General features: G+C 37.5%; 4 protein-coding genes across 5 annotated transcripts; 2 read left to right on the top strand and 2 right to left on the bottom strand.

Annotated features, from left to right (window-relative positions):
* The first annotated feature begins 241 nt into the window (after positions 1 to 241).
* rpl10a (ribosomal protein L10a) lies at positions 242 to 2,531 on the top strand. The gene is made up of 6 exons (XM_055167413.2): positions 242 to 328; positions 736 to 807; positions 1,225 to 1,305; positions 1,716 to 1,864; positions 2,063 to 2,235; positions 2,314 to 2,531. Exons 1-6 carry the CDS (start codon positions 324 to 326, stop codon positions 2,482 to 2,484), a joined length of 651 nt encoding a protein of 216 aa, XP_055023388.1. The 5' UTR covers positions 242 to 323; the 3' UTR covers positions 2,485 to 2,531.
* A 2,778-nt stretch (positions 2,532 to 5,309) lies between these two features.
* Positions 5,310 to 9,520, top strand: LOC129415056 (inositol 1,4,5-triphosphate receptor associated 1). Its single transcript, XM_055169226.2, has 12 exons — positions 5,310 to 5,357; positions 5,713 to 5,779; positions 6,015 to 6,042; positions 6,203 to 6,343; positions 6,458 to 6,589; positions 6,730 to 6,874; positions 6,958 to 6,992; positions 7,080 to 7,157; positions 7,253 to 7,371; positions 8,380 to 8,508; positions 8,916 to 9,008; positions 9,139 to 9,520. Exons 2-12 carry the CDS (start codon positions 5,733 to 5,735, stop codon positions 9,269 to 9,271), a joined length of 1,080 nt encoding a protein of 359 aa, XP_055025201.2. The 5' UTR covers positions 5,310 to 5,357; positions 5,713 to 5,732; the 3' UTR covers positions 9,272 to 9,520.
* A 570-nt stretch (positions 9,521 to 10,090) lies between these two features.
* inavaa (innate immunity activator a) lies at positions 10,091 to 19,397 on the bottom strand. Of its 2 annotated transcripts, none has more exons than XM_055169222.2 (10): positions 18,471 to 19,397; positions 14,913 to 15,035; positions 14,438 to 14,571; positions 13,866 to 13,988; positions 13,412 to 13,643; positions 13,265 to 13,318; positions 12,347 to 12,572; positions 11,764 to 11,919; positions 10,316 to 11,033; positions 10,091 to 10,219 (listed from the first exon to the last, which is right to left on the bottom strand). In XM_055169222.2, exons 2-10 carry the CDS (start codon positions 14,965 to 14,967, stop codon positions 10,127 to 10,129), a joined length of 1,791 nt encoding a protein of 596 aa, XP_055025197.2. In that variant the 5' UTR covers positions 14,968 to 15,035; positions 18,471 to 19,397; the 3' UTR covers positions 10,091 to 10,126. The 2 variants fall into 2 exon arrangements, with proteins under 2 accessions (XP_055025197.2, XP_055025198.2); XM_055169223.2 differs by having other exon boundaries at positions 11,764 to 11,916.
* Positions 19,398 to 19,537: 140 nt separating this feature from the next.
* Positions 19,538 to 24,488, bottom strand: LOC129415061 (protein FAM107B). The gene is made up of 5 exons (XM_055169234.2): positions 24,265 to 24,488; positions 22,341 to 22,368; positions 22,000 to 22,144; positions 21,125 to 21,269; positions 19,538 to 19,830 (listed from the first exon to the last, which is right to left on the bottom strand). The coding sequence occupies exons 1-5, from the start codon at positions 24,310 to 24,312 to the stop codon at positions 19,732 to 19,734; spliced, it is 465 nt and encodes a 154-aa protein (XP_055025209.2). The 5' UTR covers positions 24,313 to 24,488; the 3' UTR covers positions 19,538 to 19,731.
* Positions 24,489 to 24,500: the final 12 nt, after the last annotated feature.

Below are 24,500 nucleotides of genomic sequence, written 5' to 3'. Positions count from 1 at the left end.
ATAAGAATCGATCAGCCTTAGTTTGAACATACCAGCAAGTACAAATGACAAAAATACAAAATAAGAGCACAAACTCAACATTGAACAAATGATAGTAATAAAACATATACAACATATAAATATATTATAAAATATATCATCACAAAAACACAATATATGCATATACATATATATTTTAATCACTTTCAAATGTCATGGCAGAAAAAAAATATGGCGGAAGCGGAAGTCCCTCACTCTCTCAGTGACAGGCGCTTATATTCAGCGCAACTTCCCTTCGCTCCTCCTTTTCGAGCTTGGTGTGTGGGGCGAGAGATCGTGGCAAAATGAGGCACGTGAGAAACCTTTACAAAACGTTATAACTGATGTCCAAGACCCCGTTTACATGTGTATTATACCATATGCTAGTAACTTTTAGTCAGCTATCTTATAAAGTTAAAATCCGTCATCGTTTTGTGAGTTTCACGGGCAGCGCTGACGAATTGTAGCCGGTCACCTAGAATGCAATCCACCGTAATCTAAAGTCTCCAAGGCTTGATCTACCATTTTAAATGTTGTGTTTGTTGAAACTCATAAGTAACATCAGTAATACCGATGTATTGAAGTTTGAAAAACATCGTTTTGGGCATATTTGCGATCCGTTCCCCGGATGGTCTGCTAACACTGTCAGCGCAAAGCTAAGGCAATACTATTAAATTGAGAGACGGTCATGTGTAACTGTTTTATTCCCTTTTACAGCAAAGTTTCAAGAGACACATTGTACGAGGCGGTTCGGGAGGTCCAGGCTGGCTCCCTTGCCAAGAAGAGAAAGTAAGGATCTAGTTTATTTTACTGACGGCAATAGTGTCTTACATTTAGCCTGTTTTCTGTTATATTTTAGTATTGACTACTGTAAGTTATAAACTATAGTGTACTAATTATTAATCATTGATAATATGTACTGTAGTATTCTGTAGTAATATACTAGTGATTTGATGAACTGGAAGATATTGTGGTGTGTTAATATTTTAGTATTTATTTACTACAGCTTATAGTAAATGTTCAAGTATGCAACAGCTTTGAGTAAGGTTACCATGCTTGTAGATTTCAGCGAATTTTAAAAGGTCAAAAGTTGTGCACCTTTTTGTAGCATGATACTATAAATTTATTTAAAGTTGAGCTTTAAAATCAAAGTCTCCATCCAACTTGGGGAACTTCGTATATTTATGATTTCTCTTTGCTTTTAAGGTTTGTCGAATCGGTGGAACTTCAGATCAGCTTGAAGAACTACGATCCCCAGAAGGACAAGCGTTTCTCGGGCACTGTCAGGTTCGGCCTTTTACTGTATCACCCAGCCTTCTCTCTGTCTATCCCTTGAGTTGCCCGAATAAAAACACTTGTGTAGTCATGGATCGTTTTGCTCATCTTATTATTGGACAAATGGGCGGCTCAAGGGCGGATAGTGGGGAACAGCCCCGGGTAGTCTGTCTGAATCAACTCTCCTATGGGTTGGTGAAGCAGGCGGACCCCTACCCTGGGTCTTAAAACATGAGGGGAGGCTCAAGGTGATAGCATTTATGCTCTCATACCTAAGCCGACCATTTTATTGTAATCCTGTGATCTCAACACCTGATGCCAGCTGAGGTGGTATGGGTAAGGTTTTTCTGTCTGCCTCACGTGGGGTCAGAAGGGGTCTGTTTTGCCTATGTTGTTACTCACTGTTATCCGTCTTCCCTCAGGCTGAAGACCACCCCACGCCCCAAGTTCTCAGTGTGTATCCTTGGTGACCAGCAGCATTGTGATGAAGCCAAGGCTGCAGACCTCCCACACATGGACATCGAGGCTCTCAAAAAACTCAACAAGAACAAGAAACTGGTCAAGAAGCTCGGTAGGTTTCCATTGCAGAGGCATAACTTTAATTGCTTCTAGTTAATAAGTAATAAAGTACACATTTAAACAGTGTTTGTATATATATAAATCTTTAGTGATAGGCTTTTTGAATGTTATGTGGTCTGTTCATGCTCAATGCTACATAATGTAGATGGATTTAACATTGATACATCGTCCTGTTGATGTTCTCTTTTAGCAAAGAAGTATGATGCTTTCCTTGCTTCCGAGTCCCTGATCAAGCAGATTCCTCGTATCCTGGGTCCTGGCCTTAACAAGGCAGGAAAATTTCCCTCTCTGCTCACCCACAATGAGAACTTGGCCACTAAGGTTGATGAGGTGAAATCCACCATCAAATTCCAGATGAAGAAGGTTCTGTGCATTAGTATACCTTACTACATGATAATCAGATTGATTACATTTTGGTAATGCTGCAAAATCTTTTTTTAGGTTCTGTGTCTGGCTGTTGCTGTTGGTCATGTCAAGATGACAGAGGAAGAGCTGGTCTACAACATCCACCTGTCTGTGAACTTCCTGGTGTCTCTGCTGAAGAAGAACTGGCAGAACGTCAGAGCTCTCTATATCAAGAGCACCATGGGAAAGCCACAGCGCCTCTATTAGAGGGACTGTCAATCTCTTTTCTACAATAAATGTGGAGTTGATCCCAATTTGTTTGTCATCTCTTTTTTTTGAAAATCAAGTCTGTCATGCATAAACGTGCTGATGTTTCAAAGTGTTAGTGTGAGACTCCAATGCTTCCACAACCAGAATGTGCTGTTTATTGAGAGAATCACCCAAAAATTAAAGTGGGCAACTTTTGTTCACCCTCATGTCATTTAAACCTGTAAATGACTTCTGTTAAACACAATTTAAGGCATGTCTGTGGTTTTTATACAGTGGAAGTCAATGGGTGTGTGTGTGGTCAGCAGTGTCTTCACACACATTTGGGGTGTGCTTTCCCTTTAAGCGTATATAAAGATTTGGTTATGTGATGTTGCATAAATCTGTCAGCTGCAAAAATCTTTTAAAAAATCAAATTATAACTAGTAAAAACTTAGTTGCACTAAACAGCTGATTTTTAATTTCAGTTTTTCGATATTTACCATGTTCTTAACTTAGATTAACACATGCCTATCTTTTTTCAATACGTGCACTTTTAAGCTTTGTACATCGCTTCTTTAATGTGTTAGCATTTAGCCTAGTGCTATTCTCTTTTTTTTTGTGCCACCATACTTGTGTAACTACTCATGTAACAGTCTTTAAATAGAGAAAACATGGAAGTGTTTGGTGGCTTCTAAATTTATCCCTGTTTGGAGCCATAGGAATGAATGAGGCTAGGCTAAATGCTAACACATTCACGAGGCACTGTACAAAGATTAAAAGTGCACGCAATAAATAATAGCTATGTTTTACAGTTTTTTCAACTGCTTTATTACTTGTCACACAATTTCTAAAACCTGACACTCAAAACACCAGAACCACACACTAAATCTGCAAAACCATAAGCAAATTTTTGGCCTTTTACTCAGTTTTCAATTTCATTAAACACTGTTTGCAAAACACAACACACAATTTTCTATGCAACACACAGATATCTGACAGGAAGTTTCTTGATTTCCTTTTATAAACACAAACAAAATTCCACACCAATTCTTGAGTGCTTACTCTAACTCCTCACATGTGCAAACACTTGTTGCTTTACTTAACAACAAATCATGACTTTAGAAGTGGCCTATAAATAGGCCAAAGGTCAAGTAATAGCTTTTGGATGCCAATGTCCATGAATACATTTATGTGGATGAGGTGGGCTTTAATCTCAGTAAAACCCAAAAAAGGAATGTCATTGAACAACGTGGCGGAAACATTACAATGTGTGCTGCAATTTCACAAAATGGTGTCCTGCACCATCACACCACACTTGGCCCCTATAACACTGATCACATCATACAATTTCTGGAAACTATTCATGCCATGCTTGTTCAGGGTCTGCAGAATGAAGACATCACAAGATTTGTCGTCATCTGGAAAAATGTCGGGTTTCATCATGCCCATCAGGTTCAAAACTGGTTTGCTATTCTTCCCCATTTTTCTGTTGTCTACCTGCCTCCATATTCACCATTTCTAAATCCTATTGAGGAGTTTGTCTCCACATGGCGCTGGAAAGGATACGCCATACAAGAAGGTTCTTTCCACGGTGTCTGGCAAGAGAGAATATAGCATGTGAAGTGGATGAAGTATTGTGGCCGGACCCAGCCCGAAGGAAAGATGGAGCCTTGATACACCCAACCATCCCCACATGCAAGCACACATGTTTGGGTTTTACTCTACATGCTACAACACTACATTTTGATGTATTTTTTTCATTTCAAACTGTGTACACAAAAAATAAAAACATAAAGTTTGGTTTCAATTTTGCTTTTGTTTTTACTGTATATATTCTACAGCTCTCTCCCAAGTACATTCAATTATGTATATGCAAGCTTTTAAAAGAAGAGCTTTAGGTTTTGAATAACGGTGTGTGACACATTCAAAAATATAACATTATGGTAAAGGTGTTTACATTGTAAGACAAATGTTTTCTTTTGAAATATGTTTGTGATATTTTGACTGTGGTGTTCATTTTGAAACAGAAGTGAGGCATTTAGCATATTGTGTGTGCAATTCTTTAAATTTTGTGTTAAGTTTTGGAAAAAAGAGGAAAACTTTGGTAAATGTAAGCAGTTGAAAAAAACTGTAATTGGTCTAAGTTGAGGTAAGAACATAAAATATTGAAAAACGGTGGTGTTTTCCTTTTAAGACCAAGCTATTTTTTAAGACAAGATGTGTGCAATGCAGACTACACATGTCTTAAGATATACTATATACTCCAAAGCAAATTTGCAATATTAATTTGATCATAATATACTCCTTCAATACTGTCGTATTAATTTAGCATGTGGCAGTAGGAACTGTTACATGACAAAAGTGACCTCATTGGACTGCCAGATTACTCGTCTATCTCCTAATGAGATTATATAGCACTGTTAGCAGTGGAGAACTAGAAATCACAGTAAATATCATGGTAAGCAAACGTTTGTATTCGTTTTCCAAATTTTGATTTGTGTGTTTGAGTCTTTAATGCAAACTCTGTTTGTTGTCTTGATTTTGTTTTAAAAGGTGAGTTCAAATTTGGACAATGTCTACTTGTTGAATAAGTGTTGTGGTTGGGATGAATTTTCAGTTTAAATTGTGAAGGATTCTGAGTGAACATTTAAAATATCAAATTGGTTTTATGTTTTTGGTGACTTAAGATCTATGTAAATATTTCAGCCCATTTTAAAAACAATTATTTTGTGAAGAAAAAATATTTTTACAGAGATTTGCAGGTTTTATTATTTCATCTGTTGAACTGTATTTTGTTTAAATGTATGGTCAGGCTTGTGTGAACCAACACACACTTGAACACACACTTGGCAACAACAGAACCGAAAACTGTGATAGTGACTCAGATGAAGGTACCAGTTCAACTTAACACAATTTGCACATAAAATTAGATATCTTTTTTAGTGCTGGGTTAATGGCATACAAAGTAAAAGTTTTTGCATAATGCATGTGTGTGTACTGTGTGTAATTATTATGTATATTTAACCACACATAAATATATTCATTTCAGATTTTTTATTTATATATTAAATTTTTAATTTATATATGTAATATAGAATATATAAATAATGTAAATGTTTCTTAAATACATACATGAATGTCTTAAAAATCACTTTTATTTTGTATGCGATTAATCACGATTAATCTTTGCTCAGCACTAATACTTTTTAATGATTGTACACATTGTTGGCCAATTTTTTTATGCAGGGTGTAGACAATATAACCAAATGGCTTTGGAGAAATTGTCTGTTATTGAGAGACTGGGCCCAAACAGGTGAAATATTAACACTTCTCTTAATCCTAACCTAAATACACCCATTCTTCTTTTATTACTGTCATTTTTAATTCCATCATTATTGACAGTCTTGTTTAAAGGAACTTCCTGCAACTATTATTTATTTGTCAAATAAATCTGAATTTTTATGAATATTTTTAAGTATGCAGGTCCATACGTGGGATTCATGTTACGTGGAAATACATTTTTAGACTATCTGTTATTTCTATTATAGTGTTGACATGACAGAGGAAGAATTAGAGGTGAGCTCTGTTTTGATTCTTAAAAAAATACGTAATAATAATTTACAATAAATTGATTATAAAGAGCTTGTGATGTTTGTCTTTGGCTAAGTACATAGTCAAAATTAAATTATACAAAAACTATTCTTAAAGACACATCTTGTTTTGGTTGAGGTCACAGGCAGCTTTCTCTGAGCTGTCTTTGTCCTTTCGCTGTGATCAGTACACCCTGTGCCAACGACTGGAAGCAGAGGAACATGCACGAAACAAGGCAGAGAGCAACATTAAACTTGAAGTAGAAAGAGGCATGGAAATGCTTCAGGTACAATCAAATTGAGAAATTATATATTAAAGTAAACTTGAGAAACCTTTGCATTTGCTTAACAGTAACATTCAGTTTGCAATAAATGCTTTTACCATTTTTGTGTTTCACAAGACTCTTAAGGGAATGTGTGTAGACACCAAGCGGGTGAGTCTTCTTCAGCAGATTGAGCTTTGTCTCAGCATTATTGGAAACACAATTGGACGAATTTCCAACACAGCGGAGGTTCTGGGGGCTGTTCATCAGGTATATATATTTACAAAATAAATATGGCAGGCATGGAAACATTTGTCTATACTTTGACTCGTACTGTATGTGGACTAATTGTTAAATCTGAATAATTGTATGTGGACTAATTGTTAAATCTGAAGTATTTGTGTGTTTAGGAGGTTAAATCGAGCCGTGCGGTTGAACTGATGGTGGCTCATGTGCAGAACCTGAAACGTCGTCACGAGAGGAACAGCACTGAGCTGGAGGAGATGAAGAAACAGATTGAAAGCAGCAGAGAGCGACAGGCCTGTGGACAGAGGGGTAAACACTCACTTCAATTTCATGATACAGGTATGAAGTTATTTTCTATCCACTTGCATTGAGTCTAATCTGTTTTACTGCAGAGGAAACTGAAGCAATGGAAAAGGACTCACATAAGGTACTCATCAAATACGTGAGTAGCTTTTTCCTGTATAATACAAATTTTATACAACCATCAGATTATTCATCATTTATTGGTTATCAGATTGCCTGTCTTCGGTCTCACTCGCAGTCTCAATTACGACGCAGAATCAGTGTATCTATCATCTCAAAGCAAAGCCAGGTCAGTGCATCACGAGTCTTCAAGAGTTATACACCAACAAACTAAACACATCAGTATAAATTTAGTAGAATTGAATTTCATTTACTTTTTTAAAGAGACACAAATCTTTGGAATCGCAAGCTTCAATTTTATTGACCAATGAGAAAGGTGAAGAAAGAGAATCAATCACAAACAAACAAGACCAAGCAAATGCAAGCCTTCTAGAGGACAGAAGGTATGTTTATACTGTTAAAGTAAACATGAAATCAATTTATTAAAGGTGCAGTGTGGAATTTTTAGAAGGATCTCTTGACAGAAAAGTAATATAATAAACAAAACTATATTATCAGGGGTGTATAAACGTTTCATAATAAACCGTTATGTGTTTATTACCTTAGAATGAGACCTTTTTATCTACATACATGGGGGGTCCCCTTACATGGAAGTCGCCATTTTGTGCCGCCATTTTTCTACAGAAGCCCTTAACGGACACATTTTTTTAATAAGTTGTCTCCGACGATGACATGTTTGTCTGGTGGCGGCTACCGTAGCTTCTCTATGTGTTTCAAAAGTGAGGGGTGAGCAGTGGACTAAGCCGTTGGTTGCAGTTCGCAACCTCACCACTAGATGCCGCTAAAATTTACACACTGCAACTTTAATTCATATTATACCATTTGGACTATTCAAATATTACTCCATTCTGAAGTTTTAGCTTAAAATACCCCACAAATCATTTATTATAGCATGTCCAAAATGCCGTTATTTGGGCGGGAACAAAAAGTGCTGTTTTCATGTGTGTCCCTTTAAATGCAAATGAGCTACTGCTTTTGTTTAAAAATAGATCTGATTCTTATGAATAGTCTGAAACAATAGTATATTTAGCCACATAAGTGCTACAACGTGTTAACAAACACATTAAGCAAAGCTTTTGGGTAAAGTTAAGAAACTCGCAGTGGGCGGGGCTTTATTAATGTGACATCACATTAACAAGAGAATCAAAACAGCATAACTAATGAGACTTTTTCCGGTTTAATGGGGATAAAAAACAAGTGGGTGGATTTTTTCATTGTTCACACACTCCCAACACACATTTATGTCCAAAGTGGATTTTGCATAATATGGGCCCTTTAAAAATGACAAGCAGGTGTGTTCAAGCTGAGATTAAACTAAATGGTGCAGTACAGTGGATTGAACCTTTCAATATACAGTGGTCAAAGGAACAGGGTATCTCATGTGTCTTTAGGCAAGGACTATATCCAAAGGACAGTCCCTCGCAAACTGCAGACGCTGTTACTCCAGAGATGTCATCTACCGCTTCAGCGCAAACTCCTCCAACACAGAGGAACGAGATGGACACGGCTCACTTGAAAAAGTAGGTCACATCAAACACATAATACTTAATAATCCAAGATAAATTCATTTTCATGGTGTTATATAGACTTACAAACATAAGGAGTCCAGGAAACATTAATTTTATTGTTAATACTACATTGGTGCAAATTTTTAACACAAATTATATTTAACAAGAGTTACATTAGATTAAAGTACATAAGTACATTAATAATTAAAATATTTATATGCTCCTTTTAGTGTTTGTGTTGGATTCAGCTTGATTTGTTTTACAATCAAACTAAACTTTATTAAATACTGATCCTTTGGTAAAATACCAAAAGCAGCATTTTTTATTGCAAAAAATCAAAATACAGCAATTGTAAATTCCATAAAACAAATAACATGGGACAGTAGCAACATTTCACCACTGATATCACTTTCCTAAAGGCAGAGGAGGAAGTCGGTCTTGGAGTGTAGCTCTGATTGGCTGAAGAGATCTGTGCACTACCTTAGAAACTGTGATAGATTTGTTATGAGCTTGTAAGTTATACACAGATGTTCACAAATTGCTTTCTGGTATTCTTTTAATTTACTCTTTCTTATTTATTTAGTCAACCATTTACTTAGTAACCCCTAATAACGTTTGTATTGTTTTTGACTCTCCTCACAGACAGCGCCCCCTGCTGCAGTGGCTGTATCATTGTCGCTGGATAATCCTTGTCGTCTATTTGACTGTCCTTTGCTCAGTCTTAATATTAGCAATTTTTGTTTGGATTCTGCAGACGCCTATCTTATGGATGTAAATGAAAACAAGAGAAAATGATTTTATAAAATACAAATGAGTTTTATTGATGAATCTTGAAAAACTGGTTGTGAAAGCTTTTGGTTACTGTTTGTATAGGATTTTTTTCTGTGATCTGTATTTTAAAATGTAAAATGCATGAAAATAAGTCATGATATGCTAGTGTGAATCTGTGGTACTGTTTATTGAAGTGTATTATAAATAATATAAAATATAATTTATATGTAGTTAGTATACAAACATAAAAAAATCAGCATTTGGTATTAGGACTCACACACATTGTGAATTTTTTTAAATGCATATTACAGTAGAATAGCAACATTAAAAAAAAACTTTTATTAAAATAAAAAATGTGTTAGAAAAATGGGAATATGAATAAAAATACAATAAGGAAACATAAATAATGCAAAATAAATATTAATTAATAAAGCGTTAATATATAATAAATCATAAGGAAACACTTACAAAACATTTGAATTCCGCAAAATCGTGTACCAGACACAAATAGATAGTTAATTATGTAATGTTCATGGAATTTCAACATTTCTCATTGTTGATAGAAAAAAGTGGAACACACTTTTAATACTAATCATTCAAATTAGAATTATATTAATACATTCATCATAAATATCCGGCATGATGCCTTACAAGGAAGCCATAGACTTAAGTGTTAGTTATCAATGTAAGTTTAAGGATTTGTGGCCTACCATATTATACAGTGGGCACACCTCGAATATTGGGTCCAAACGTCTTTGTGACAATTAACATAATTTTCACTATACAGGTGTATTAGTTGAGTCCATTGGCTCAATAAATACAAATAAATGAGTGAGACAGTTTGTCCTTTTTTTACAAGTTACACCTGACTTACAATCTCCGAGTCTTCTTCCTCATACCACTGCATTGGGGTTCCATCTGCAGCCCTTTGCAGAATCACTTTCTGTGAAACCTGCAAAAACACAATAACATTTATAATTTTACTATAAAAACTATTTTAATAACACAAATTTTACGCTTTATTTATAGACTTGCTTGCAGTCCCCACCTGTTTGCGAGGGGGAATCCGGTGGTAGGGGGGTGGCTCTGGGCGCTTCATTCGGGTCGATCCCTGCCGTTCGAGTGAGCAAGCCCTGGGCACAGCTAAATTGTTTTTTTGGTGCCAGGATTTAAGTTCCCCTGACACCACATCTCGAGGAAGCACCCGATCTGAGCTATGATGATGGTTAGGGTATTCTCTAAGCGACATCGTGCGGGCCACCTTTGTGTATGGTGGGGGAGGTTTGAGGATTCGTTTGGGTGACATAACCTCCAGCTGAGGTTGAGGTTTACTTATAAGCATAGTAGCAGATTTTGACAAGTTTGGTCCAACCCTGAGCCTTCCCATGTCCACTTCAAGCGCTGTCACGTTGTTATTCTTCACCCGATTGGAGCTGGGAATAGGATGAGGTGGGTTGTTGTTGTTGTTGTTATTTTTAAGTGGGCTGCGGGTGCTGAGCTGGCCACATGCTTTATTTCCAGTAGTGCGATGGTAGCCATATGGAGGTGGACATGGTTTGGGTGGATCTGTGGTTGTTTCCCTGCTGGACGAGCTACTGTATGAAGAGATGGAAAGTTCAGAGCTACTGTCCTCTGAACTGCACTGATACAAGCGCTGGACCGAGTAGGCCAGGGCAAAATCTGTCACTCGCCGACGTGGTAACTTGGTCCGGCCCCGCCATAGATCTGAGCTGGTCTTGGTCAGTTCTGGTTTAGGTCTGGGGAGTCTGTTTGGGAAATCATTCATGTAACCATTACAAAGCAACATCCTGAGAAACTCTTAACATTGAGTTTTTATGAAACAGTTGGGTTTATTAACTCACACTTAAAAACGTTGTTTTTAAGCCTCTATGATGATATCAGTGTAATGGTGCTTTCACACCAGATGCGGAAGAGGTGGCAAGCGCGAGTGATTTACATGTTAAGTCAATGCAAAGATGCGAATGGGCATCATGCGGCACGAATGGTGCGAATAGAGTTTTGTTATGTGAGAGTTGAAAAATCTGAAATTTGGCGGATTTTCGCGACGCATTAACCAATCAGGAGCTTGCTCTAGCAGTGATGTGATTACAGTAAGCGTGAGCAGGCAGAAAAACAAAAATAACAATGGAGTACAATCATCATCGCTAAGTTACACGAGACATCTTCATACTATTACAAGAATTAAAACGATCTTGTTTGAAAGAAAGTGAGTGAGGAGGTCGAACAATCTGGTAAGTTTACTCAATTTCAGCTATATAAGCCCCTCCCATGATACGAATTTACACATGAATTTCTTGAGTGACTAGAATTTCACATGCGACTTTCACACATGAATGAAGCGAGTAAACTGAAAATGTTCGAATAGCGCGTTTTTGCCGCCTCTTCCACATCTGGTGTGAACGCACAGTAATACATCTGTCATTACAGACTAACAGTATTTGAATGTAGAAATGCTGGTTGATGTATGGTTAATACCTGAAGGACTGTGAGAACTGTCGGCGCAGTGGCAGCTCTGGGGTGGAGGGGGCGCTGTTTGGCTGATTGTTTCGCATCGGCAAACTTTTAAACACAAACTGTGGTGCTGGGGGAAGATCTGCCAGTCTGGTGTCGGTTGAAAATGTTGGACTGCTGCTGATACAGGAAACCATTTGTGAGAAATCAGAATATAGAATCATCACTCCCCTATTGACATTTTTGGTAATAACCAATGATTTGAAATATTTGCCAAAACAAAAGATTTGATGACCCATCACACATAAAACAAAACTCTTCTTAAAACAGCCGTTGCTGTTACAACTGGCAGAAATACATCATCTATCATACACTGCCAAAAATAAAGGTACAAAGCTGTCACTTGGGCAGTACCCTTTAAAAAAGGTCCTAATATGTACCAATTAGGTACAAATATGTAAACTTTAAACTACCAATATGTACCTAGTAATATGCACTCTTTGGGTACAAATGTTTACCTTTTTGACAGGGTCCGGTCCCAGTGACAACTTTTGTACCTTTATTTCTGAGAGTGTAGGTTTTTCAGAAGTAGATTATCGTGTAATACCTTGAGCGACTGCTGCAGGCAGAGATTGATGGTTTTGGTTTCTGGTAAGGCTGGTCTAAGCTGGATTCCTTCCATGGAGAGTTTTGGATTGGTGAGGGATCATAATCCAGACTGGAGCTGGAGCTCGATGGCTTGGGTACGTTTTTGGGTGAGAGAATCAGACGCTGGAAACCGCTGTCTGTGGAAGAGCCCAGACCGACTGGAGAAAATAGAGTTGAGTCTGAATCTGTTGATAAGAAACAGTTTATTTGGCATTAGTGAAGTCTCAAAGGGGACATATCATGAAAATCTGACTTTTTTCAAGTTTAAGTGCTATAAATGGGTCCCCAGTGCTTCTATCAACCTATGATATGTGAAAAAGATCAACCCAGTAACTTAGCTTTGATAAACCAATCTCTGCAAGCATGTGAAAAAATAGGTCATTGAAATTTGTCTCCCCTTGTGATGTCAGAAGGGGATAATACTTAATCTGCCCCATCCAACCACGGCACTGCTATTTAATGCAGAGATCAGCTTATTTGCATTTTAAAGGACACACCCAGAAACAGCACTTTTTTGCTCACACCTACAAAGTGGCATTTTAACATGCTATAAATCTGGAAAAAAGTTTAGATATTTTGAAAAATACAAAAACAGACAAGTTTGGACAGAAATTATTAGTTATGAGATTGTTATTTCTTCATGAGATTAGTTATTTATTTTGTAAAATTGGAGACTATGTTAGCTCATGTGCATGCTGTTATTTAAGAAAAATTTGATTTTAAACCTAAGAAACACAGATTTATGTGTTATTGTATTTTCATTGTTATATTACATAAATGTTTGTATTATTTAATATAAAACAAAAAGCAGCTTTCTCACTAAAGGTTTTACACTTCTGTGAATACTTTCAAGCAAAGATGTTGTTTTTTAACTTACCATCATCCAAAACAACAGCATCAGACAGTGAGCTGTCATCAGAAATACCAAGATCTTAAATTAAAATACAAGATTATTGTTAAACAAGGTTATGTCTATTAAAATATAGATTAAATAAGAAACAGGGCCCAAAACTGAGTGTCTGACCTCTCTGCCTGGACGAATAACAGGTCTGTGGAGAGACGCAGCCGTGGTTAATGCGGTGTTTCAGCACAGCGTCCTGTAGCTCTTTCAGTTTCTTCTCTTCACGTTTGCACTGCTGCAGTCGGCTTTTCCTCACTGGCTTGCTGATGTGCTCCTCCAGGGAAAGCTTACGGGCCGCCTCGTAAATTTGCCGTTGCAGTGCGACGTCAGACTCCAGCGCATGCAGCTCAGACTCCTACAGACAAGCATTTTAAGAGGCAGCCACATAATTACAAGCTTAAAATGATAAAATATGGATTCAGTTGTTTAATTCGATAAATACGTGGAAAGTCCTCTGTAAATTATTACCAGTGCTGTGAATAACAACACTTGATACTGTGTAAATCTAGCCAGGTAAGGTCAAGTAACAGCAGCACGGCTATTAAAATAGTCTCTGTGCAGAAACTGCGGCCCGTACCTCACCGTCTTGAGAAATAAAACCCTCATCCAGTTTAAAACGGGCTCCGATTCGTCTCCGGACCTGCGGAGGCTTCTCGTCGGGCAGGAGAGGATAATCGGAGGGCAGTTTTCCAGTTAATTCCTGTTAAAACAAAGAGCGCTTTTACAACAACAAAAAAATCTACTTTCTGTGTTCGTCAATACTAAACAAAACAAAATCTTCGCTGGGAGCAGATGCTCGTCTTCGCATTGTTGAAGCGTCCACAAAAGGGTTTCTATGGTGTAATGATCAGGCCCTTAAATCTTTTTTCTGCTCGGCCAATGGTGAATGACAGACATGTGGGCTAACATGCAAAGAAGCATCTGTTCTTGGCCCTTCGCTTTAATGTCTCTATTGAAGGAAGCGAATTTGATTTACGCCTACAGACCAGCTGACTGAACAACATCCTATTATGTATCAATATGCGTGAAATGCAATTTGTCTAATTTCATTTGCATGGAATATCACCTGTTTTTAGGTAATTAAACTTTGAAAAACGTTGTACTTCATGTTTTTGACTATGACAGAAGTTGTATGATGATGTCACTCACAGCCTCTCTAATGCAAAGTTTCTTTAGCTCCAGGACACACATCTCCAACCGGTCTTCAAGGGCCTTCTGCTTCAGTCTCATGGCACGTGTGTGAGCGCTCATGTCTTTCACCGGTGATGTGGGGCTGTCGGGACCTGGACAACAGAGGAGATTTAGTTACAGTAGGACAAACACATATGGGGCACATTTAAAAAAATAATAATTATGAGCTGTGGCCTGCTATGGCACATTGAGCTTTGGTTTCTCATATGGGCAACCTGATTCTAAATGGTAAAAAGACCTCAAAAAGCTTAAAATAGGCTTTGTAGGTTGAAATCAATTTAACTGAAATGTACTGCTTTAAACTGCAAGTTTTGTCTTTTTTTTCTTGACTTCACCACCATATTCACAGTGCTGGAGACTGATACGCATTTTTGCAACTTTTAAATAGCTTAGATTGATCATAAACAGTAAAAATACAATCAAAATCACTCACCTGAGTTTAACATGATTCCACTATCAGAGTCACTGATCTCCTCTTTACAATCCATGACTGTTTTATTATTCTGTAGTTATATATTTAAATAGTAAATATCCTGGTCCAGTCTCCAGATGTGACCTGTAGATAAAGAAATAAAACAGATCGGATTTGATTTCAAGCGCTTTCCATTTAATCCAACTCCCCACAGTCCAGCAACCACTAAGCAAATTTGCTTTCCAAATGGTGGTTTGTGGTCGCACAATTATGTAAAAACCAACCTCCGGAGGTGAACCCTGCAAAAGGGAGCTCAGCGTCTCCGCATCTGATGCTTAAGACAAAGCAACTGGTCTATTTTGCCCTGTCCACCCCTATTTCAATATGCACACACGCTTACTCCCCCAAAAGTCTGAATGCCTCAAAACACACAAAAGCAGTTGACCGCACACATGCGGGGGTCTTATCCTCCTCCACGGCACCATGGCGACCTGGATCACTATGACCGAGCAAGCGTGTGTGAATTGTGATGGAGTGGGGGAACACTAGATGCCCCCGAAGTCAACAGATGGCAAAAGGGACTCTCCCCTCCTAAAGGCTGCACCTGTTTCTCTCCAAACCCCCCCCCTCGCTTTAGTCTCCACTCGCTGCAGCTTTTGAAGTATAACAATGTCTTCGTGCTACATCGGCCTTAGGCGGGAGATGCTGATAACTCAGATAACCATGTCAGGGATTCTCCTATTACGAGGAATAAAAAGTGCAAAGTTCTTTTGACTTTGAAAAGATAACATTTTGGCATCTCCCATTGTCTCAGAGATTCGGACGTCTTACATTTCAGGGCCCTTAGAAAGAAAACGACACAAAGAGAAGGGACATGTGGCTATAACAATTGTTTTGTTATTGTAAATTAATCTGTCAATGCATTTGGGAGAGTTAGATTGACAAAACTGATAAAGGAAACATTATGTTTTCTTTATTCTTCCTCCATTAACATTATGATGAATTAGGAAGGATCATTTTTATATACAATAACTAGATTTGAGGAAAACTGAGGTACAACTACTCTGAGGTAACTTTTCCCTAGAAGAGATGATCAGACCAGCGAACCTGTTATATAAAATAAGCAAAGGTGTCACACAGACCAAGATCTAGGACAGACAAGTATATTTATATAAATGCTATTTTAAGAGAAATCTGGATGCCCACCCACATCATTAGGGAAAACATCCCTGCTAATCGGTCTTATCATTACTCTTCCTGAGCGGTGAGGAAGTCTGTTGATATGAGAAAATCTGACAGGATGTGACTGTGGAGCTACTAAAGGCTCATCATCATTTAATCCTGTAATGCTTGTGGATAGATGCAAGATGGCACAATAGAAACTCCAATGACTGAAAATATACCAGTAAAGCTCTGTGTCAACAAGCCAGAGCGGCCAGTTTGCTGAGAGGACACTATCTGCATCGGCCAGTAAGAGAGAGCGGCTGATGAAACCGCTGCGGGAATTAGGTCACTGTAACAAACTACGCTATAAAAAATCCTGTTAAAGCTACCGATAAAAAAGCTGGCAACTGTGGTTGCCAGAAATTCACTTTAAAAATTACAATGACCACATGCAGGCATTTTGGAGCCTGTGTATTCTGCAGTGCACATTAAGCAAATTGTTAAGACGCAAAACCCTTTAAGTGCATCTGACATGTTTTCTTATATGTTTAGGTTCACTTTTTCACTAAAATGGCAATGAGTCAGTAATTCAAATGCCTTATTTTCACAAATGTCACTTCATTAGGCATTTCAACGGTTTTAACATATTTAAAATGTATTTCGCTGCAAAACCCTCTAAGTGCATGCAAGCTTTTTGCCGAAAACCTCCAGTTCTTTAGAGAAGATGAAGTAAATAGTTGCAAAATCACTGAGGATGCAACTACCTCAAAAATTATAATCTGATGTACATTCACCATAAGTGACTTTTAGATGTATGCATTTGGCAGATGCTTTTATCCAATGTAAACAACCAATAATTTGACTGTTATATTGTTATTTTCAATTTATAGCTTTTAATTTTACAAATCACAGTATTTTATTGTCCTGCTGAACAAATTTCTAAGTCTATAGTGTAGAATTTGTATATTTTTCTTGCTTTATTTAGTAAAAGGCAACTCATCCTGAGGTGGTCTAACTGCAGTGAGCTCCACCCTGCAAACACATTAGACCAGCAGAGTTGATTACAAAAGCTCATTAAACTCGATGAGCCGCCAGGACGCGGTTTTCTCGACAGTGATCTTAGCAAAAGGATAACACTTCAGATCCACCCATCCTCTCAGCGCAGTCAAGCGTAAAGATGAGCCATCAGTTTTCTGTAGTCTGCAATTCCCATGTGCCGTCTACTGCATCTCGAAATTCCCCGACACCCTTTCCTGTGAGTCTGTGGGGCTGTGATCTATTGGAATGCCTAACCGGCCGATTTCATTCCTGCTGTGGCCAGGTTTGGAATTCCCAGAGAGGGCTGGAGCTTGGAAAGTCTGACAGGAGACTTGAACGGGACCCAGAATGTATACAGAGCCTGTTATTATAGAGATGCTGAATCGTGTGGACGCAGATGTTATGTGAGCAACAGAATTTACTGTGTGACTTATTTCCGCAGCTGGTGCAAAGCCAAAAACCAGTTGAATGCTAATGAAGCCATCCAAAACACGGCGGAGAGAGAGGGAAAGAGAGACTTGAAAGGAGAGCAAAATCCAAATGAATGACTTTCATCATGCCAATCAATGAAGATGAAAAGATTAAACTAAACACATGACAAATAAGCTCTGTGAAGTGAAAACACCTTAAGGTAATACCTTTAGAAAGTAAAAGTTTTCCCTCCCACCTTCCTTTATGATTGGTAGTCAATCTGTGTCCCAACTTATTCAGACCACCCTTATCTGCATTTGTTGACAAAGTGATGTCTGTATACATAAGCAAATTTAGTCTTAATTAACTTACATTTCTCTGTATGCATTTGTGACAGACGTTTAATCCAAAATAATTTATAACGAACATCTAACTTTTAGATCAACTGATCTGGATCAACATTTAACTAAATATGCACACACAAGAAGCAAAAACAAAGATGCTTTAGGGATTTTAGAACATTTAGGGGGAAAAAATCCTATAACTGTGTTTATTTACATAGGAGACAACCTTAAAATAAATGATATCTTCAAAGTCAACTCAGACTTGCTTTCTGAACAATTTTTTATAGTATGCATGATTGATTGAATAAAGGTGAACTCACTAAGTAATGGTTAAACTTGAATTGGTCCATACATCCAGTATAATACAATGACCAGTCTTTTAATGTTTACTTTAAACATCTACTGTTTACTATAGGACACACAATAAATCATGTAAATGCTTGCAAACTTAAATGTAGCCTTTTGGAATATGAACTAGCATGTGACAGAATTATTACGTAAAATAAATGTGTTTACTACTATAATATCGATGCAATTTAATACTTCAACCTGATTTAAATGCAAGTGTAGTATGCCTCTGGGAGAAAAAATAAAATAAAATTATGCATAGTCATCATCGTACCTTTCTTTGCAGTATCCAGCCCAGTGCACCTCTCTCTCTTCACTCCATAATATCGCATATAGGCGTGAGCCGGCAGAATCCACAGTGATGATGGGCTGCGGCGTATTGCATGTACTCAAACTGGGCGAAAGCCGCTGGACTGTACCATCACGCATCTATATGGGGGTGTTGTCACACGCCTAAAACATTTTTCCAGTTCGTATTGTTGACGCCACAGGACAAAAATTACAGTGGGCTATTTCATAGTCAATTGAAGTAAAACGAAACAAATGTTATTAGGCGTAAATACAAATTAAGAGATAAAAAACAGGACCGAACCATCGCATTTGTCCCCTTTCCTCAATGTTTGCTAGGATGCTTTGTAAGCGCGTGTGATCTTTTGAAGGCAGCGCACGCTTCTTTAGCAGTGGGCGTGTCTGAACGTGAATAGAGCCAGCGGGAGAAGAGAAAGACAATAAAAGAGTTAAACAAGAGACGGGTGCCCGAGACAGCTGGCGAATAGTGCTGTAGACTTTATGAATAGCCTATAAAATGGCACACAGCCACAACTTTGTTTTTCTGCATAGCAACATGCTTGAAAGTGTACAGCGGGCAAAGTTGTTGAAAGATAGAACGTTACTGTCATGAGGTTATGAAGATGTGATGTATATATGTCGACAGCACAACATGGCTCGAGTGGCTTCTTTCTAACGGTTCTTTGTTGCTTCCTATTTGCCTCCTGTTGTTACCTCCCTGATAAAATGGGCCACGGCAGATGGTCGGCTTTCTTTCCCGCGACTTTAAACATCAGATAATTAAACATGTCTTCATTTCCATGTTAAAGGAAAAGTCCACAGAGATTTTCTGTCCGCATGCGCAGAAGCGGCACTTGTAAAGTAGGGAGACACAAAGATGTGGGAATTTCTGAAATGAGGAAAAATCCTGCCGCCATCATAAGGGTGTGAATAATATTTAATTGATATTTTTAGCCTATCCTGTTCCAAAAGCTTAAACACACACTATAAATGTGAATCCATTACTCTTCCTTATTACACAATTTAATAAATTAATCAACACAATGTAACACGTACAAGACATTAATATTTAATTTCATTGAAAATGTACAGATCATCTTTACAAATTTCAAATATGGGGGTAAATTACAAACAACATTAGGCCTGTATGCCACTCTTTAATTACACAAAACTTTTTTTTATTAAATTACAACAATACACATTTTGTAAAAATGAAAAGGCGCGTCGTCTTCATTCAAGCTTCCGTTTTATTCTGCAATCTGTATACGTCGCAGATTTTCTTTCACTCGTACAAATTCTGGAACATTCTTCTCATCTTCTAGACGCCTCTTTTCCTCTATTTCATACTACAGAAACATTTTAAAAAAAGCAATAAACCTTCTAAAACACAAATATATGACTCAGTCTATGAAAACCCACCAAAGTCATTTGTGATTAACAATTTTCTATATAAACTCATCCTACATAAATGTAAAGAACATTCTTTAAAAAAACTTGATATAATATTGACAGTCTGAGTAAGGTCATGTCAAAGATTTGATGTTAATCTCAGAATTAAATTATGAGGCATACCCCTAGTTTCACAGACAAGGCTTAAGATAGTCCTAGACTAAAACACATGTTTAAACTGTCTCAGCTGGAAATAACTTGCATGTACATCTCTTTAACTATGCCGGACGATTGTTTTGTAAACATCTTAACTAAGGCCTAGTTTTGGTTTTAGCCAAGCCTTGTCTGTGAAACCGGGCCTTAAGGACAGGATACGCTGCATGATATTTGGCTGTCCCAGACAAAACATTGCTACCGTGACACAATCGTGGAGATTTCGGTGATCGTGGCTCTTCATCGGTGGTCGTATATTTAGTAAGGGAGGTTCAAAACAGTAGTTTTCCCAATCTTGCAACCAACTATAGCCTATGATTCAGCATGATCAACACACAGGGGCGGTTTCCCGGACAGGGATCAGACTAGTCCTAGACTAAATTAATGTAAGAGCTGTCCAAACTCAAAACAACTTGCACTGACATATCTTAAAATACATCAGTGCCCTTTGTTTTGCCTCAAAATGCACATAAGTAATGTTTATAGTAAGGTATGTTTGTTAAAAAGTTACATTTTTCCAATTAAACTAAGGACTAGTCCTGTCTTATGCTAATCCCTATCCGGGAAACCACTGCAGTGCGTTTGCTCCGACGACCTGCGTACTGGTATTTGTTTACCAGTAGTGAATGCTGATGATGTTCAATTTAATTCAATTTTATTTATATAGCACTTTTCACAATAGGTAATTGTTTCAAAGCAGCTTTACATTAATAGAAGCAGGGGACACTAACGTGTCGCAGCCATCACAGCTTATGATTCAATATGCGTCATCATCATACAGTCTACATGCTTGTTGTGCCCAAGTATAAACGCTACGATGCAGAGTGTGATAAGTGTGGCAAAAATTCTGCCTGTTAATGTTACAGACAGAGTCACAATGTGTCAAACTTTGACACTGTAATAAATCCAATAGTCTGCTTCACACTGAAAGGCACTGATAAACAAAACTATGGCAAAGAACCTAAATTTACCACTAGGAGAAACTTGACTTTTGATTTTGGTAAAAATAAACTTAAAATAAAGAATGTGAGTCAGAACCTCTTGCAGTTTTTGTTGCCTCTTCCGGAGCTCCTGTTCGAGGTCTGAAGGAGGTTGAAGTGCGAGTTCCTCCTCTCTGTGTAAGTCAAGCCTCCTCTGCTCTAACACGCGCTTCAGCTCTGGTTTCTCCTCCAACAGAAGCCCTCTGAGAAATAGCCACATGTTCAAATCACAGATCGTTAGCATACATGTCCCTTTAAAGTAAAGCTAAAGAATAGGTTTATTCCACTTTTTTTGAAAATAAGCTAATTTTCCAGCTCCCTTAGCTGCGATTTTCTAGGCAGATATGGCTAGGAACTATATTCTCATTCTGGCGTAATAATCAAGGATGTAACATGGCTTCAGCAGGCGTAGTGATATTACGCAGTGTCTGAAAATAGTCCCCTTGGTTATTTTCAATAGCAGGGGACTATTTTCGGGCGGTGCATAATATCACTACACCTGCTGCAGCCATGTTACCTCAGCAAAGTCCTTGATTTTTACGCCAGAATGAGAATATAGTTCATAGCCATATCGCCCTAGAAAATAGCAACTTTCAATTTTTCGTTGGTCTTAGTACAAGATGTAACTACAGAAAAGTCAAGTTTTAAGCGATGCTAATGGTCTAATCAGATTCAATGGATTGTGCTAAGCTATGCTAAAAGTGGTAGCGCCAGACCCTGAGATCAGCTGAATGGATTCCAAAACGGTAAGAATCAAATGTTTAACTCTAGAGGAGCTGGAAAATGAGCTTATTTAAAAAAAAGTGTAATGTCCCATTAATATGTATTAATTATTCATTTTTAATAAGGATATTGTTTACTTTGTGTTTTTCCTTATTTTTTGCAAAAAAGCAAACCAAATACCTCTTCATCTGGAAAGGAATATTCACTCACTTTTTATGGCCAAGCAAAAGCTCCTTATGGAGTTTATGGCGACTAGGACTCTCGCTGAATGAACCATTCAGTTTCCTGATCTGAAAGACTTCTTCCTCAGCACCTGTGCCCTCCTGGGCCACTGAAAGATGGCACACATAATTCTCTATAGGGAGAAAGACAGAAATCAACTTTTGGACTCAACTATACAACTAAACAAATCATAGGGTATTAATGCTCTTTAATGACTTAGAGCACTTTAATGAGATGCAAGTGAATATATACAGCAATACCCATGCGACGTTTATTACAGATTAAATATCAAATGTAACGTAAATATCAATCACAGACAGTGACTGTACCTTTTCTGTGATGTCTAAATCCCGGCCGCTGGAAAAATACAAAAAAGGATCATTACAATGCAAACAAACATTTTTAGATGTTGTATAAACGTATATTTAAAAAAAAAAGTACAACTTCAATAACTAGTGTTGTCCTGAGGAAACAGAAGAATCAAAATAGCTTAGTGGGCTTTATGTACCAATACAGGCGAATGAAGCAAAAGACTAATAAATGTGCAAGACAAGAATTTAATTGTTGATTTTATACCATCCAATCTGCAGAAAACAGTCAACAATAAACTGAACATGGTAAACCCGAATCTTCTCATCAGGCTATTCAAATTACCAACTAGACTCGGTACAATTACTAGTAAATAGGGATGCATATCAATTAATCGCGATTAATCTATAGCAGAATAAAGGTTTTTGTTTACATCATATATGTGTGTGAACTGTGTATAATAATTATGTATATATAAATATGCACACATGCATGTATAATTTTAAGAAAAATATATATTTATATACTAAGTATTTATATTTATATATAATATAAATTATACATAAATATACAAATGTATATACATATGTAAACATTGCTTAAATATATACATGCATGTGTGTGCATTTAACCATACAAAGCTATTACACACAGTACACACACATATATGATGCAAACAAAAACCCCCACTCTGCCACAGATCAATCGCGACCAACCGATATGCATCCCCACTAGCAAATGTGTCTCAGAGTGAACATGAATCAAGATATCTAAATTATACTAACACTCAAACCTTTAACGCTTGTGAATTAGCACTACACTGCATTTGGGAGCAGTATGCTGCTTGAGAGTGCCTCCACGTATATAAGGGTAATCGCTAATCTTCTCAAGAACCAGGAAGTGTCCATTTCTGAATGAGACATTAAGCTGCTGGGCATCCTGCCCACCATCCTCAGTTCACAGCAGGGTGTAAAACCAAGACAGGAATAAACAAGCTTGCTCTGTTCTCACAGTGACACACTCAGGAGCCCTCGGTGTGCCTGCCACGCCAACCACACCCACACCCTACCCAAACCTCTCAATGCATGACTCTGCAGGTGATGTTGACCATACTGTTTAACATAAATTCTCCAGACTCAGATGGAAAAAAAACCTTATTATATAACAGCTGGTTGGAATTTATGGCATTTAAAAGGAGAATTACAAATTACATCTTTCATCAGCAGGTTAAAGGGATAGTTCACCCAATAATGAAAATTCTGTCATCATTTACTTACAAACCTGTATACATTTCTTTGTTATGATGAACACAAAAGGAAGATATTTTGAGAAATGTTTGTAACCAAACCATTTGTGGACCCCCCCATTAACTTCCATAGTATTCTTTTTTCCTACTATGCACGTGAATGGGGTCCACGAATGGTTTGGTTACAAACATTTCTCAAAATTTCTTCCTCCGTGTTCATCATAACAAAGAAATGTATACAGGTTTGTAACAACATGAGGGTGAGTAAATGACAGAATTTTCGTTTTTGGGTGAACTATCCCTTTAACTACCTTATTTCTTTGACATGGTTTATATATCTAAAAACTGTCTGACTCATTGAAAAGCCTTTATATTGTTACTTCATTTTAAACTCTTAGGCAAAAGTTTCAAAACATTATGAGGTTGTGCTTGGAGCTTCATAAACTGCTAAAAGTTAGGATACGCTTAACCATGGGATGTTTATCTGTATAAAAAGTATTTTGAAAAATAATATCTATACAACACATTTTAATTAACAATTGAGGCACTTAAGTCTTTGTTGGAACCAAAATGCAATAATATCCGACCCAAAACGAGACTAGCTTTCTCTAACAAACCCTAGCATCCAGTAAAGGTTCAAAATAATCCTTTGTTAATCAAATAAACTTAATTAAGAAACACCCATTCTTAACACTTACCTCAACACATACAGTTGATTGCTTTTTGGTTGTGTTAAGGTCCAGCATTATGCAGTCTAGAGAGTGTGATCTTCAGTGATTGTGTTTACTCTGTTTATGTTCAGTAATGCTGCTAGTAGACATATCCGTTCAAGCTCATTACGACAGTCAAGATTAACCTGCACCTATAGGAGGCACGCGGAATGTCAGATTAACTAATTACCGCAGACATCACATGAGTGCTCTTCTATGAACTT

This window comes from Misgurnus anguillicaudatus, chromosome 5 (genome assembly GCF_027580225.2).
Source record: "Misgurnus anguillicaudatus chromosome 5, ASM2758022v2, whole genome shotgun sequence".
NCBI lineage: Eukaryota > Metazoa > Chordata > Actinopteri > Cypriniformes > Cobitidae > Misgurnus > Misgurnus anguillicaudatus.
This window is presented reverse-complemented; position numbering and strand designations above follow the sequence as displayed.

Excerpts from the sequence above, each read along its gene's own strand:
- LOC129415061 (XM_055169234.2), bottom strand. The coding sequence starts at position 24,312 with ATGCTGGACCTTAACACAACCAAAAAGCAATCAACTGTATGTGTTGAG. Across the intron at positions 21,270-21,999 it reads CTTTTGCTTGGCCATAAAAA|AGGGCTTCTGTTGGAGGAGA; the intron begins GTGAGTGAATAT and ends GCTATTTCTCAG. Across the intron at positions 19,831-21,124 it reads GGCAACAAAAACTGCAAGAG|TATGAAATAGAGGAAAAGAG; the intron begins GTTCTGACTCAC and ends ATGTTTCTGTAG.
- LOC129415056 (XM_055169226.2), top strand. The coding sequence starts at position 5,733 with ATGGCTTTGGAGAAATTGTCTGTTATTGAGAGACTGGGCCCAAACAG. Across the intron at positions 6,875-6,957 it reads ACAGGCCTGTGGACAGAGGG|AGGAAACTGAAGCAATGGAA; the intron begins GTAAACACTCAC and ends GTTTTACTGCAG. Across the intron at positions 6,993-7,079 it reads TGGAAAAGGACTCACATAAG|ATTGCCTGTCTTCGGTCTCA; the intron begins GTACTCATCAAA and ends ATTGGTTATCAG.
- rpl10a (XM_055167413.2), top strand. Across the intron at positions 1,865-2,062 it reads GAAACTGGTCAAGAAGCTCG|CAAAGAAGTATGATGCTTTC; the intron begins GTAGGTTTCCAT and ends GTTCTCTTTTAG. Across the intron at positions 2,236-2,313 it reads TCAAATTCCAGATGAAGAAG|GTTCTGTGTCTGGCTGTTGC; the intron begins GTTCTGTGCATT and ends ATCTTTTTTTAG.
- inavaa (XM_055169222.2), bottom strand. The coding sequence starts at position 14,967 with ATGGATTGTAAAGAGGAGATCAGTGACTCTGATAGTGGAATCATGTTA. Across the intron at positions 13,989-14,437 it reads AACTTTGCATTAGAGAGGCT|GAATTAACTGGAAAACTGCC; the intron begins GTGAGTGACATC and ends TTGTTTTAACAG. Across the intron at positions 11,920-12,346 it reads GCCTGCAGCAGTCGCTCAAG|CAGCAGTCCAACATTTTCAA; the intron begins GTATTACACGAT and ends TTCCTGTATCAG.